The 16,925-nt window shown below is 35.5% G+C and overlaps 2 protein-coding genes across 6 annotated transcripts in view; both read left to right on the top strand.

The window, feature by feature from the left end:
* Positions 1–566, top strand: part of LOC149794098 (sodium- and chloride-dependent glycine transporter 2-like) — an 87,540-nt gene extending 86,974 nt beyond the window's left edge. For all 5 annotated transcript variants that reach the window (XM_089968062.1, XM_089968066.1, XM_089968064.1 and 2 more), the window contains exon 15: positions 188–566. In XM_089968062.1, the coding sequence (XP_089824188.1) occupies positions 188–394 (207 nt within the window). In that variant the 3' untranslated portion in view covers positions 395–566. The remainder of the gene's footprint in view (positions 1–187) is intronic.
* Positions 412–16,531, top strand: LOC149794097 (uncharacterized). Its single transcript, XM_089968067.1, has 2 exons — positions 412–10,851; positions 10,891–16,531. Exon 1 carries the CDS (start codon positions 1,145–1,147, stop codon positions 2,567–2,569), a length of 1,425 nt encoding a protein of 474 aa, XP_089824193.1. The 5' UTR covers positions 412–1,144; the 3' UTR covers positions 2,570–10,851; positions 10,891–16,531.
* Positions 16,532–16,925: the final 394 nt, after the last annotated feature.

Here is a 16,925-nt window from a genome sequence, read left to right as displayed (position 1 = left end):
AATGAAATGAAATCATGCAAGTTTTATATTCAAAAACTTCATGCCTTCACTAGGGCCATATGTAATTCAAATTCTTTTTAAAGTAAATTTCTTGAAATATCTGTAATAATGAATTTGAAATGATTGGGTAAACAGTCAGTTTTAGGAGTACTGAATATTAATTTACAATATATGTTTTTCATGGTAGAGATTGCATTCAGTTTGCTGTGGCCAGCCAGAGGATCAGGATGAGACAGAACCATATGATTATCATCGTCCAGAGCCGAGCGCACCTCCATATGGTGAGACTCACATGTACAGCTTTTTGGATGATAACTATCCAATGGATGATGTGCCTTACAGTAGGGGCTATGAGGACCCAGAATTACGGCCCCTTAAGGGCAGCAGAATGTAAATTATTTCTCATATAAAGGTCTCGTAGATATGCCATTACAACAAAGTCAGTCTGATGGGATATGTAGAAGATGGAACAGTCATGATGAGTTAACAGAAGTCATTTAGATGGCTTGAGACTGCATTTATTTCATGGAACAGTCATGGAAGTCATTTAAAAACATGAGATTTTATTGTTTTAAGTGTTCATTTTTTTGTACATAGCTAAACATTCAAAATCATGCGTTTTTATAATCATTGGAATTCATTTCTACTGTTAACCTGGAAATTGCAGCTTTGTAACATGCCACCCTATATTTATGTAAATACAATGTTCCCATGATGAATCCAAAGTTTGTAAAATTACAGCTTCACTTTTTGGAGAAAATGAGATCTACGTTCCATATTTTGCACTCAACCAAAATATGGATTGGTTCTATGCAATAAGGAATTCAGGTCATCTTTATAAAAATACAAGTTACCTGGTAAAGAAAGAAAACAATTCGGTACACTGCACTTACCTGGTAGAAAAAGAAAACATTCCAGTATACTGTACTTACCTGGTAAAGAAAGAAAACATTTCGGTATACTGCACTTACCTGGTAGAAAAAGAAAACATTCCACTATACTGTACTTACCTGGTAAAGAAAGAAAACAATCCAGTACATTGTACTTACATGGTAAAAAAATAAAATAATTCAGTACAAGAAAACAATCCATTGTATTGTACTTAAAGAAAGAAGACAATCCAGTATACTGTAGTTACTTGTTAATGAAAGAAGACAATTCAGTACACTATACTTACCTGGTAAAGAAAGAAAACAATTCAATACACTATACTTACCTGGTTGAGAAGGAAAACAATCCAGTGCACTCTACTTGCCTGGTAAAGAAGCAAAACAATCCAGTAAACTGTACTTTACTGGTGAAGAAAGAAAACAATTCAGTACACTCTACTTGCCTGGTAAAGAAAGAAAACAATTCAGTACACTCTACTTGCCTGGTAAAGAAAGAAAACAATCCAGTACACTATACTTACCTGGTAAAGAAAGAAAACAATCCAGTGCACTCTACTTACCTGGTAAAGAAAGAAAACAATTCAGTACACTCTACTTGCCTGGTAAAGAAAGAAAACAATCCAGTACACTGTACTTACCTCGTAAAGAAAGAAAACAATCCAGTACACTGTACTTACCTGGTAAAGAACGAAAACAATCCAGTACACTATACTTACCTGGTAAAGAAAGAAAACAATCCAGTACACTATACATTCCTGGTAAAGAAAGAAAACAATCCAGTGCAATCTACTTACCTGGTAAAGAAAGAAAACAATCCAGTACACTATACATTCCTGGTAAAGAAAGAAAACAATCCAGTGCACTCTACTTACCTGGTAAAGAAGGAAAACAATCCAGTACACTATACTTACCTGGTAAAGAAAGAAAACAATCCAGTACACTTTACTTACCTGGTAAAGAAAGAAAACAATCCAGTACACTTTACTTACCTGGTAAAGAAAGAAAACAATCCAGTACACTATACTTACCTGGTAAAGAAAGAAAACAATCCAGTACACTATACATTCCTGGTAAAGAAAGAAAACAATCCAGTGCGCTCTACTTGCCTGGTAAAGAAGGAAAACAATCCAGTAAACTGTACTTTACTGGTGAAGAAAGAAAACAATTCAGTACATTCTACTTGCCTGGTAAAGAAAGAAAACAATCCAGTGCACTCTACTTACCTGGTAAAGAAAGAAAACAATCCAGTACACTATACATTCCTGGTAAAGAAAGAAAACAATCCAGTGCACTCTACTTATCTGGTAAAGAAGGAAAACAATCCAGTACACTATACTTACCTGGTAAAGAAAGAAAACAATCCAGTACACTGTACTTACCTGGTAAAGAAAGAAAACAATCCAGTACACTTTACTTACCTGGTAAAGAAGGAAAACAATCCAGTACACTATTACCTGGTAAAGAAAGAAAACAATCCAGTACACTGTACTTACCTGGTAAAGAAAGAAAACAATCCAGTACACTATACATACCTGGTAAAGAAAGAAAACAATCCAGTACACTATACATTCCTGGTAAAGAAAGAAAATAATTCAGTACACTACTTACTGGTAGAAAGAAAACCAGTACACTATACTTACCTGGTAAAGAAAGAAAACAATTCAATACACTATACTTAGCTGGTAAAGAAGGAAAACAATCCAGTACACTACTTTTACAATGAGTCAAGTTACAAGTAATCATATAGTAAGTGGAATTATGTCTCCATACTTAAACTTCAAAATAAATCCAATGTATGGATTGATGATGTCTGTCCATTATGTTGAGCTAGGATAGGATTTGTATTTAGGTCATTTTTACATGTTTGTTGTGAAGTACAGTGCTTTTCAGTGAAATGTAGGTCACTTTGGTTAGGAACTACCTAATTTAGTATGTAATTGCATGATTGAGGAGTACTTCATCATTCATTGAACACAAGGATGCTTAGACCTATATTTCATAGTCTAGTCATTTGTGCTGCATCTTTGCATTTAGTTCAATTTCTCTTGGTTAGGGTTTGAATTTAGGATATTATCTTGGTCGCTTACTGTATGTGGAATCACACAAGTTAGTATTTAAATTTGTCAATCTATTGTGCAAAGGAACTCAAAAATATACAAAGATTAGTACACCACATATAAAATTTAGACCAGCCGTGGCTTATGATGCATCCATACTGCCATTGGCAGCTTTCTTGTTATCAATAAGAACAGAAAGTGTTAAGTTGATCCATTCATGGGTTCAGAAATGTAAAATCTGAAGATGTTGCAGCAGATGATCCAATCCACATTGGTTGTTAATGAATAAGTGGTTTTGTTTTCTTCATTGATTAGTGATGTTACAGTCACCCAAGCAGCCCCCCCCACCCACAACTGTTGGGATAGTGATAGGCCCATGGTGGTTCAAAGTCCAATCAAACAACTTTTTTATAATAGGAATGAGCCCCAAAATTGAAATTTGCAAGGGGGTCCACAATTGCTTCCTTTACTACTGATTGAAAAACATGTTTTTTTTATGATGTTAATGATAAAGTGTTAAAGAAGTAGCTACTTATGAAATCCAAGAATAATAATGAGACCTTGAAGGAACATTAAAATACTATGATCTTCCAGAAGAGATGGTTATGTGGTATGGAATTAATCCTGTCAGTTACTTGCAATTATGGATAGAGTGTTTTAAACTTTTCTAGCTACACTAATTAATATTTGTGACAGCAGTGTTTTCAACCTGTGTAGCAACACTGAATAATATTTGTGCCAGTATAGTGTTTTCAACCCATGTAGCAACACAATATTTTGTGCCAGTAGACTGTTTCAACCTGTCTAGCGACATTGAATAATATATATATGCCAGTAGAATGTTTCAACCTGTCTAGCAACATTGAATAATATTTGTGCCAGTAAAGTGTTTTTAACATGTTGAGCAACACTGATTAATATTTGTGCCAGTAAAATTACATTTTGACACATAACTGAGTTTATTAGGACATATTGGCCTGCAAATGCAAAGTCATGCAACTTGATTTTGTAGCAAGTAGTATAATATTCAGGAAAAAGTAGGTCACTGTTACATACATTTTAGGTCATAGTGGTATTGGGGTTTTCCAGTTTCTGTTTATTAGCTTTGTTTCCAAAGTTATTTTTTGAAATTCAGCCTGTTTGCTTTTTGTACATAAGTGTCAAGTGCTTATCCATATAATGTGTGAAAATTACTCCATAACATTATACAGTAGATTGGACTTGATGTAATTCTGCTGAAAATAGTCAGCTTCTATGTTGGCCTTCAGCTCAAAATTCAGTATTCTGTGACTGTTTGGATGGGTGGGCCTTTTTGAAGAATTATGTTGCTTTATTTTGATAGAAATTGTTATTTTCACCATTGCATGGTGAATTTGCATTATTTAGTGTATTTTATATGTTCAGGTTTTAATTCATTTTCATACCCTTGGTCTGGTTGTTGATCACTAGATCAAGTTTTGTAGAGAAGTTTGCGTTAATAATAAGATGGATAGCTTATTATTCTGCATTATTGTTAGCAAAAGCATATACAAAAATAACCCAGATCATTTGCACTGTCTTATCTTTCATAACCCATGAAGATAGAGGGTCTGTTGCCATTTAATTAAAAAATTAACATACCTGGATAATGTAAGATTTTCTTATTCTATGACTGAATGTTTAGGATGAAACAGAGAAGACATGCCTAATATGTTTTAATTCACGCTGTGGATTTATCATTATTATTATCCCCAAGTATACAGTATTATGAATCCCTTAATAAATGCGCCTGTAAATTTATCATTGTGTTTTAATTTTCATTATTTGCACTTTTTATTGCACATTATGACAAGTAGGAGTAATTATGTACACCAATCCCTCATGTTTGCATGCAGGTCTGGATAGCTTGCAAACCTGCTTGTAATGTACAGTCAGGTGTGAATCCCATTTTCAGCTCACCTGTACAAAATGTTGTTCTGTGGAGTTTAACACCATTTTTGAGCACAATATAGGTAAGACACAGTGACCAGTATAGCTGGCGGAGGAAGAACCGGGCAAAACCCAACTAAGAACCATCAACCCATGGGAAGCCCTGGCAAGCTTTCTCAAATACCCACACTAGCCAAGCCCACTGGACAGAGATGAGAGATGGTTGTGTCGGTAAGGGCAAGCACTTTAAACCACATGACCACGCAGGGCCCATCCTGTACAAAGTAGAAGACTGCTATTATATCACCCCTGACATTGTGTTGTATGCGTCTTAACAGCCACACTGAATCTCAATCATTCTTGCCTCAGGGCCCCTGAGTGGTCTAAAGCACTCGCCGTTCTGGATTACTGCTATCTCACCTCTGTCTGCATGGGATTGAGTCTCAGGCTCGGCCAACATGGGTATGTGAGAAAGCTTGCCAGTAACTTCTTGTGGGTCGGTGGTTCTTCTCTGATGTTTTCCTGGATTCTTTCTCCATCACTTTTACTGGCCACCATGTGTAGCCTATCTTGTCCTGAAAAATGGCATGTGTAGCCTATCTTGTCCTGAAAAATGGCATTAAGTCCTGCAACAACATCATTCTTACTTTCTAGGGCCTAGGACCTAGGCAACAGTTTGAAGTGGGTCTCATAGCCTTGTAGAGGGCGCTAAGGGTCTTGATTATGTACATTAGGTTTTTTTCACGCTTTTTAAATATTCTTATATATGGAATCATGCATCTTGGTGAGGGCTTGCATCTCTTTTTGTAACATACAGTTACAGTAAAAAAAGATTACAGTGACATCATGACAAAACATTTATTTCATCGCTAATTTATGGCTTACAGGCAGTTGTGAAACAGAGGACTGACTCTTTGTTTTGACAACTTGTATAGAGGGATCAACCATTTAATGTTCATGGTGTGGGTGGGCCAGTGTTTTCTTTAGAGCCATGATATAATTTTATCTCAAGATAAATATTTTTTATAGAATTGGGGCAAAAATATTTTTTGAAGGTATTTGATGGCTGTTGGGTCAGGATTTTTTCTTAACCCCACCCTACCAAGATCAGATGGTTGCTTCCAAATTAGGCTTGGAAAGAGATGTTGACACTTCAAAGCAATATCTGGATTAACCAGATATTACCAAGATGTAAAGAATCCGCATGTGTTTGAGACCCTTGATGAATAGGGAATGGACTTTAAAAAAAACTTAATGTGGCAATTGTTTTTAATACATGATCCTATATTTACAGACAAGTTTTTCATTTGTTAAATAACCCCAATTATTATGAAATGGAATGAATTCATATATCTTAATAAATTAATGTTTTTAATATAATGTAAAAAATTAAAGTTTTAAACAAATTCCTGTCATTGTCAGAAAGGCAACTTGTTTCTGCTAAGACAATATGGCAACTGTTAACATCATTAAGGTTACAAATTGCTTTGACCCTCTTGTACTAATGATAAAAACTGACACTTTTGAATGTGGCATATTTACTCTTCAGAGTTACATCAACAGTTGACTGGAGTATGGTGAGTATAAGCGAGATGAGAAATGTTTACATGTCAATTTATGTGCTGTTTCGGAATCTAGACAATGCCTTCATCAAACATATTATTTGCATGCATTGAGCAGTCGCTATTGATATGCTTCAGTGACCATTAAAAGCAGCGAGAAACACTTGGTCGCTGACTGTGGAAAGCAAGGGACCAATATATTAAATCTACCAAAGCGAAATTAGAATGGGTATTGTAACCACTATGTAAAGATGACTGTTAGAACATGTTTGTTGATGATGCATGTCTATTTGGACCCTACCATTACATCCAAGAAGGTCACTGTGACCTACATTCAGTTTTTTCTTGCTTAGGCTAAGCTTTTGCATTTAGCTCATGAGAGATATTTTGTGCTTCAGGTTATATATATGTTATGTGTAGAATCATGAAATGTGTTTAGGGATAAATCATGATAAGTGCTACCTACTCTTGTGAGGACTGTGATCCATATTTCACACTTCACTGGCTTGGGTTCAGTCTAAAGCATTAGTCAGGTTCCCCAAGTGGTCTAAAACATGCCTTTACCAATTGCTGCCATCTCTTCTCTGTCCATCTAGGTATGAGTCTCAGGCTTGGGTCATGCAGGTATGTGAGCTACCAGTAGCTTCCCACAGGTTTTTTATTCTTTACTGGATTTTTAGTGTTCTTTATCCATGACTGCCATGTATAGCCTATCTTATGCTGAGAAATGGTGTTAAACCCAAAACAACAACAAAGCCGTATTCATGCCAGAATCATCAAACTAGATAATTTTATATATCTTTATTAGTACCACAACCTTACAACAAATGGTCAGTGTGACCTGTATTTTACATTTTACTAACTTATGTCAATTTTTTGCATGTAACTCCTGATTGTTCTTTTAACCTATTGATAAAATTGTTATAACTTGTTTAGAAGATGCATCTGGATAAATACTCAGCATCTCTTAAAAAAGGTCACTGTGACCCATATTTTATACTTTATTGGTTAAATTTGTGACTTTTTTGCTCCTGCTTGGGTAATAAAATAGAGGAATGTATACATTTCTCTTAGTATCACCTCTATGCAAAATAGGTTACTGTGACCATCATTTAACATTATGCTGGATTAAGACTGAGCTCAGGATTACATGATATTTTCTTGATGTGTGCGTACTCATTTATCTAGAATCATGAAACTTGGATTGAAGGCTTCATCTTGATGAGCAAGACTAAGTTGTTATGTCCTGGATTTTAATCTTCACTGACATTGATTACAGCTTATGTTTGATGTTCATTTTTCAGACACTGTTCACTCTAGAATAATTTAATTATTACCATACCCTTACAACAAAAAATGCTTCTATGCATCTTGACAAGTTCAACATTTTTGTTTCAAATAATAGATCAGTGACCTATATTTCATGCTCTTCCATAGGGCTAATTTTTTATACTGCCTGGCACTTGAAGGGTAATCAAAACCTGTGATTTTTATCCAGTAAACTCCAGCTACCACTTGGTGGACAATGATAACAAATTCTGAAGCAGATTTAATAAACAGTGTTTAAAAAAAAATACATTGCAAAAATGTTAATCTCTGGTTTTTATCATCTCATTGTAGTACATCTACTTTGATATATTGTTTTATGTGTATGCATTGTCATAATGGGTCGGTAGGTAGGCAAGTTGGTGGGTAGGCAAGTTGGTGTGTGGTTAAATGGTACATAAGCATAATACTGGCTATAAAATGAAAAATTAAACTTTTAAATCTAGTATGTAAGGAGAAATTTTGTTAATAGAAAAGTGGAAAACATTTCATTATCATGATCACTTTAGTCTGGACTTCTTTTCTTCACAATACTTAATGTTTGATATGGCAACTAGAGACAGCTATAAGATATGTAGAGGTGTGTAATGCAATCATTGATTGCACTCTGTTTTTCTTATATAAAATACAAACTGTTTACTTAAGCTGAAATTATGATTAAGTGATGGCTAGATATATCTCTTATTTTATCATCAAAAACATAAATTTGTAATCTTCATTATGAAATTCACAGAATTCCATTAGAGTTCATATTAAGAAAAATATTTTTTTCAGTAAATAACACAAAATGTTGATTAACTAAAATGTTGGTAAATGTCTGCTTGGAGCCAATTAGAAAGGTCTTGCCAGTTTTATTTAATTTGAATCAGTGTAATCGTAAATGTGATATGCCCTCATATATTCAAGCATGAGACAGTCATGCTGCAAGTGTATCTCTGAGAACCCAGATTAAGAACTTACTCTATAGTCAACTTGTGTTATGATTCACATCATCAATTTATTAACTTTAATATCCATAATAGTAAATTCCACTATCCAGATATTTTTTTTGGGACAAAGGAGATTATAATTCTACCAAATCGGATAAAGTCTCCCATGCAGTCTCATACATTCACTTCACTCTGCCCCATCACTGCGAAGTATGCATTTCTGCTGTCTGGCAATTTGCTATCAAGTTTTGGATATTATCCCTATGTCAACCTTTGGCCATGTGCATTAAGAACTTAAGAAAATAGTTTCAGATATTTGTTGTGATGACTTGCTAAGATCAATGTAATATATGTTTTGATTTTTATTATAAGTAAAATTCTTAATAAAAGCTTGTTAACATATGCTTCTGCAAAGCATCAAATTGCTCATGCTCATTGGAGTACTTCCATCACCAAATCTTCAGTTTTGGAGGTGCATAGATTTTACTAGTCTGGTACCCTGATCATTTTCACAAGCTATTAAGATCCTTTTTATAACTTGTGAATATCAGGGTACCAGACTAAGTTTTTGCGCATTGTCAGGGTCTTCAGTTTTGGAGAAGAGTAAATCTTGCAAGTAGTACACAATCCCATAATGCTAAATGGAAGTGATTGGTTGATAAAATCAAGTTTGGAACCTCTGAGAATGATCATGAATTATCCAGAGCAAAGATGCAACGTTTTCATTTGTCACTTATGAAGTTTGGCCCCTCACTTAGCCATGGTTCATGTTTCTGGAGTGGCCCTGAGTGGCCAAGTGGTCTAAAGCACTCTCCGTTACAGATCACTGCCATCTCACCTCAGTCTGAGTGGGTTCGTGTCTCGGAATCGGCCAATGTGGGTATGTGAGAAAGCTTGCCAGTAGCTTCTCGAGGGTCAGTGGTTCTTTCCGGGGATTTCCCGGGTTCTTCCTCCAGCATTAATTCTGGCCGCCATGTATGAAAAATGGTGTTAAACCCTACAACAACAACATGTTTCTGGATCCCATTGCTTGCAAGTTATAGAGGGAAGGGTGTATTTGGCATTTCATTCAGTTTTCATTAAATTTGATTGATAAGTAAAATTTCACTCTTAAGTCAATTTAGATTAATTTCATTTAGTAAAACTGGGTGTGTGTGTGTGTGTGTGTGTGTGTGTGTGTGTGTGGTGCAAACTCTTATGATATTGTATTAATTCTTACAGTAATAACCATAAAAATTACTGACATTTTACAGAATAGCAGATAGTATGAAAATACAAAATTCTTGGATATTGGCTTGTCCAGGTTCAGTCCAAATGTGAGTATTCATATTAGACCTAGTAGAGTTGGTCAGGGAACCAGACAATTTAATTGAGGGGTACCTCAAATACATTAATCTAATCTTCATACAGAATGCCCATGTGATCAAGAAAGCCTAGTCTGATATTGATATCCAGCCAACAATAAGATGTTGAAGGCAAAGAATTAGCCCTTTAAAAAGCCCAAACAATCAACTGATGTACAAGTATATATTATATATAATATACTTGGCTTTATTTGGGGAAAATGCAGAAAGGGAAACAGTAGCATTTTTTGCACATAACATTATTTTGATTTCAGTATATGTCGCAATAAGAAAAAAGCAACATAAAGTCTACATCAGGTTCAGAGATTTAACAGGAAGTAATAGATTTCAATGGATTTTGGAACTACAGTTTCTGAAACTATACTGGAGCTGATACAGGTCAAAGTGTATTTTACTGAACTTTTAAATTGCAGGTTTTCTACATCAACAATGGCAGTACATAATATTTCATTATATTTTACTGAAAACTGGCTTAACTTAGGGAAAAATATCAACTGCCTCAGTGAGGAGTTCTTTTTCATAGTCAGTGTGCTCTGTAGGATTGTCTGTTCTATAGTAGTCTGTGTCTTCTGTTGGCAGGTCTGTCATTCCATGTTTTCTGAGGGTTGGCAGGTCTGTCATTGTATGTCCTCAGTAGGGTTGGCAGGTCTGTCATAGTGTGTCCTCCGTTAGGTTGGCAGGTCTGTCACAGTGTGTCCTCTGTTAGGTTGGCAGGTTTGTCATTCCATGTTTTCTGAGGGTTGGCAGGTCTGTCATTGTATGTCCTCTGTAGGGTTGACAGGTCTGTCATAGTGTGTCCTCTGTTAGGTTGGCAGGTCTGTCATAGCATATTGTGTCTTCTGTTGGGTTGGCAGGTCTGTCATAGTGTGTCCTCTGTTAGGTTGGCAGGTCTGACATTCCATGTTTTCTGAGGGTTGGCAGGTCTGTCATTGTGTGTCCTCTGTAGGGTTGGCAGGTCTGTCTTAGTGTGTCCTCTGTAGTGTGGGCAGGTTTGTCATAGTATATCCTGTGTAAGGTTGGCAGGTCTGTCAGTGTATGTCCTCTCTGTAGGGTTGGCAGGTTGGACATTGTGTGTCCTCTGTACGGTTGGCACCCATTTCATAGTCTGAGTGTCCTCTTTAGGGGTTGGCAGCTCTTTCATAGTCTGTGTGCCCTTTTTAGAGGTTGGCAGGTCTGTAAGAGTCTGTGTACTAGCACAACTCCTGTAGCATGACTTGACAAAGCCTCTGGCTGTTTTATTTGATAGAGGAAGTGAAATATTTAAATTTGAAAACAGGTCTTATTTATTGATCATCCATTTTATGTTGACATTTATGTGCCATAAACCTGGCAAAGATGAAAATGCTGTCAGCCTATAAAATTGTTTATAGATGACATTGTGAGAGGTTGAAACATAAAAGTCACAGGATCTAATCTATTGAAATCGGTTTTGAATTTTTAATGTGATTACTCCCCACAGTAGATCTTTAATGTGTTTTTTTATGAGAGTTAACTTTATGCTTACTGTTTAATGTTGCTCATGTTTTTACCTACCTTTTTTTTGTCGAGGTGAAAATGTGTGCATTCAGACAAGCATATGTTAGACTGATTTTCTTCATCTGATAAGTAAATAAATCTTTGTAAATCCATAAAAGTGCATGAACCAGTCTCCGCAGCTTCATTGGTGCAAGGGTAGTAATTTTATTATTTTTATTTCGTTGTAAACTTTTATCATGGATTCTTGTGTTGGTTTCATTTTTAGTATTCATGTATTTAAGGACAGTTGTTAAGTCTTATACATTATGTACACACTAGTCAATGTTACATTATTCATGATATATATGAATCTCTTGATGTAATGCAATGCAACTGTTTTTAAAGAGGTATTAGAAGTATTTTCCATATGTATATATAATTAACATTCCTACCTTATTACTATATTTTGCCACACTTTACAGTGCTTAAGTGACTTGTGTTATGATTCACATCATCTCAGTAATGCAACTTTCTTGTGGATTTTTGGGAGTACATTTATTGTAATCATTTGTTTTTGAATGCATGCACAAATTCAAGAGGTTGGAAGAAAAGCAAAGTGTTATCACATATTTTTGTCTTAGATGTTGAAATTCATAATGCTATCCCCTATGTCCATTGTTTGTCATCCATTCAGCCTTCAACAGGCCATCAAAGTATTTCATTACATTATTTTTGTCTTGACTGCAATCATAGATGAGATCATGTATGCACCTTTTACTTGCAGCAAACAGCAGCAGAATCATTGTTGTCAATAGCGATAGGATTCTGTGTTAAATTTTGGGAAAGCCATGTACATCAGTTGTTTTATTCATCATAAGCATTGCTGCAACATTTGTTTGCTGATATTTTAAAATTCCTAGTTTGTCTTTGTTTGCCATCAGTGGTATTGTCAGAGCATCATTCCATAAAATGGTTCTTTCCTTGACAGCTGTATTGCCCTTTGGCAGTAGTGGGATATTGTCCGACATTATATTCTTGTGAATATAGAACAGTGCAAGTCATTTGTTGGGGAAAAAAACATGGCCAAGGCTATAGTACAATCAGATGGGACAAAAAATTCACATTCTGTGGCAAAAATATAATAACAGCTCTGTTTGGTGACTGATTCTTTTTTCTTCGATAAGACTGTGCATCAAGACTGTTGTAGAGAATTACAGACAACAAGCGGGATTACACCTGCACTTAAGCCTAAAATTTGAGAGCACTTGTCATTGAGTTGATTATTACAACAGTTAAAATATGACTTATTGAATGATCATTTAGGTTTTTGGAGGTTTCTTGAGGGGCTGAATAGCAGTTTTCTTGGTACAATGTGTTCACTTATTCCTTAAATCAACATAATCTAATAAGCCAATGTTATGTACATCAGTGTTGACATCTTACATGTAGGAGTATCAGTGAGTGCAGAATAGCTGTAGACCAGGGGTCGGCAACCTTTTTTACATAGCAGATTGCCACTTTTTTTCAGATTAATTACAAAATGATTGTGTGCCACCAGTAAGAGAGTAACAATGTTAAAAGCAAGATTTTTAGCTGCCCTTCACATGTTACACAAAACCTCTTGATGTTCTACTTTGTGGCATGGGTGCTGTAGGTAGCCGACTCCTGCTGTAGACTATTTCAGCATTTCATGTCCTTGATGAGTTGGTATATTCAACTCCAGCTGTAGACAATTTCAGCATTTCCAGTCCTTGATGAGTTGGTATATTCAAATAGTGCTGTAGACAATGTCAGCATTTCATGTCCTTGATGAGTTGGTATATTCAACTCCTGCTGTAGACAATTTCAGCATTTATGTCCTTGATGAGTTGGTATATTCAACACCTGCTGTAGATTATTTCAGCATTTCATGTCCTTGATGAGTTGGTATATTCAACTCCTGCTGTAGACTATTTCAGCATTTCATGTCCTTGATGAGTTGGTGTATTCAACACCTGCTGTAGATTATTTCAGCATTTCATGTCCTTGATGAGTTGGTATATTCAACTCCTGCTGTAGACTATTTCAGCATTTCATGTCCTTGATGAGTTGGTATATTCAACTCCTGCTGTAGACTATTTCAGCATTTCATGTCCTTGATTAGTTGGTATATTCAACTCCTGCTGTAGACAATTTCAGCATTTATGTCCTTGATGAGTTGGTATATTCAAATAGTGCTGTAGACAATGTCAGCATTTCATGTCCTTGATGAGTTGGTATATTCAACTCCTGCTGTAGACAATTTCAGCATTTATGTCCTTGATGAGTTGGTATATTCAACACCTGCTGTAGATTATTTCAGCATTTCATGTCCTTGATGAGTTGGTATATTCAAATCGTGCTGTAGACTATTTCAGTATTTCATGTCCTTGATGAGTTGGTATATTCAACTCCTGCTGTAGACTATTTCAGCATTTCATGTCCTTGATGAGTTGGTATATTCAACTCCTGCTGTAGACAATTTCAGCATTTCATGTCCTTGATGAGTTGGTATATTCAACACCTGCTGTAGATTATTTCAGCATTTCATGTCCTTGATGAGTTGGTATATTCAACTCCTGCTGTAGACTATTTCAGCATTTCATGTCCTTGATGAGTTGGTATATTCAACACCTGCTGTAGACTATTTCAGCATTTCATGTCCTTGATGAGTTGGTATATTCAACACCTGCTGTAGACTATTTCAGCATTTCATGTCCTTGATGAGTTGGTATATTCAACTCCTGCTGTAGACAATTTCAGCATTTATGTCCTTGATGAGTTGGTATATTCAACACCTGCTGTAGATTATTTCAGCATTTCATGTCCTTGATGAGTTGGTATATTCAACTCCTGCTGTAGACTATTTCAGCATTTCATGTCCTTGATGAGTTGGTGTATTCAACACCTGCTGTAGATTATTTCAGCATTTCATGTCCTTGATGAGTTGGTATATTCAACTCCTGCTGTAGACTATTTCAGCATTTCATGTCCTTGATGAGTTGGTATATTCAACTCCTGCTGTAGACTATTTCAGCATTTCATGTCCTTGATTAGTTGGTATATTCAACTCCTGCTGTAGACAATTTCAGCATTTATGTCCTTGATGAGTTGGTATATTCAAATAGTGCTGTAGACAATGTCAGCATTTCATGTCCTTGATGAGTTGGTATATTCAACTCCTGCTGTAGACAATTTCAGCATTTATGTCCTTGATGAGTTGGTATATTCAACACCTGCTGTAGATTATTTCAGCATTTCATGTCCTTGATGAGTTGGTATATTCAAATCGTGCTGTAGACTATTTCAGTATTTCATGTCCTTGATGAGTTGGTATATTCAACTCCTGCTGTAGACTATTTCAGCATTTCATGTCCTTGATGAGTTGGTATATTCAACTCCTGCTGTAGACAATTTCAGCATTTCATGTCCTTGATGAGTTGGTATATTCAACACCTGCTGTAGATTATTTCAGCATTTCATGTCCTTGATGAGTTGGTATATTCAACTCCTGCTGTAGACTATTTCAGCATTTCATGTCCTTGATGAGTTGGTATATTCAACACCTGCTGTAGACTATTTCAGCATTTCATGTCCTTGATGAGTTGGTATATTCAACACCTGCTGTAGACTATTTCAGCATTTCATGTCCTTGATGAGTTGGTATATTCAACTCCTGCTGTAGACAATTTCAGCATTTCATGTCCTTGATGAGTTGGTATATTCAACACCTGCTGTAGACTATTTCAGCATTTCATGTCCTTGATGAGTTGGTATATTCAACACCTGCTGTAGATTATTTCAGCATTTCATGTCCTTGATGAGTTGGTATATTCAACTCCTGCTGTAGACTATTTCAGCATTTCATGTCCTTGATGAGTTGGTATATTCAAATCGTGCTGTAGATTATTTCAGCATTTCATGTCCTTGATGAGTTGGTATATTCAAATCGTGCTGTAGACTATTTCAGCATTTCATGTCCTTGATGAGTTGGTATATTCAAATCGTGCTGTAGACTATTTCAGCATTTCATGTCCTTGATGAGTTGGTATATTCAACACCTGCTGTAGACTATTTCAGCATTTTATGCCCTTGATGAGTTGGTATATTTAAAGGTCTGCTTCATTGTCGGCCTGATTTAATTCACAACAAACAACCATGAGAAAATTTCATTTTATAGGTAGTCTGTCATTCAGTGGAGAACACTCCCTGCAAATGCAACAAGATAAACAAACATGTCCTTGATTTTTATCATAAGTGACTGGGTCTTATGTCTTGGAGTTTGTCAAAGGTGACTGGGTCTTATTTCTTAGAGTTTATTAAAGAACACATTGTACATTTGTTACAATTTTGCTAAGAATATTAGGGTTTAAGAAATTGTTGATCCTAAATTCTGGAAGCAATGAACATATTTTTTCAATTATAGTTTAATAATCACAAGATTTGCTATAGAGTTTTTTTTGTAATGTATATACTATTTTTCATGTAAATACTCATTGGATTTTATTAGAAAGTTAATATAATTGTATGTACTTTTTTAACCTTGAATTAAATTAATTTTATGTGTAATTTTGAGGTCTAATGTGATGTTTTTGCAGACCATACAAGTAAAACTTTTTTAAACTCAATTGTTTACTTCATACTGTAGCTATCTTTTGCAGTAGTATAGATCATATATGCACTTTTGCTCTCCCTTGCCAGCCATTCTTTTTTCTTACAATTAGCTAAGTGTGGGCTTTCCTTGCTGGTTTAAGTTTTACAGTTGTTAAGAATTCTTTTTTGTTTTGATTGTGATCTTTGCTAGTGAAGATCATTTGTGTCAGAACTATGTTTAAAAATTAATGTAAGCCATGATTTCTGTTTTACTATCATGGTTAATATTTCGAATAACCGACATGTCTTTAAATGCTATTATAGGAAGCATAACATTTTCTTGGGTTACGCTGTCCATGTTATATCTGTGTTGCCACTTACTAATAACATGTTTTAGGAGTATCACAATAAACATTGTAAATAAGCTTTTGATGGGGCCTATGGTTATATTTATTGTGTGTGTGTGTGTGTGTGTGTGTGATTTGGATTTTTAATGTAGCTTTAACAATTTTTCAGTCATATCGCTACGATGTCTACAGTGGCAGTTTATAGTGATGTCTAGCACTGAGGCTTCATGCCACAGACATGTAGCTTGATGTCCCACCCAGTCACATTATCCTGACACCGGGCCGACCAGTCCTAACACTAACCTCTTAATGCTGAGCGCCAAGCAAGGAAGTTGTTAGTACTATTTTTGTAAGTCTCTGGTATGACTCGACCAGGGATCGAACCCATGACCTCCCACATCTGAGGCAGATACTCTAACCCCCACACCACTGGAGCAGTCTATATAGATATATATATATATATATATATATATATA

The sequence above is a fragment of the Sinohyriopsis cumingii genome, chromosome 8 (genome assembly GCF_028554795.1).
Source record: "Sinohyriopsis cumingii isolate HCF-2022 chromosome 8, ASM2855479v2, whole genome shotgun sequence".
Classification (NCBI taxonomy): Eukaryota; Metazoa; Mollusca; class Bivalvia; order Unionida; family Unionidae; genus Sinohyriopsis; species Sinohyriopsis cumingii.
Note: the sequence above shows the minus strand (reverse complement) of the source record. Positions and strands in the feature narration are given on the sequence as shown.

Bases quoted from the DNA above. Each gene is read 5' to 3' on its own strand.
- LOC149794097 (XM_089968067.1), top strand. From the start codon at position 1,145: ATGAAAGAAGACAATTCAGTACACTATACTTACCTGGTAAAGAAAGAA.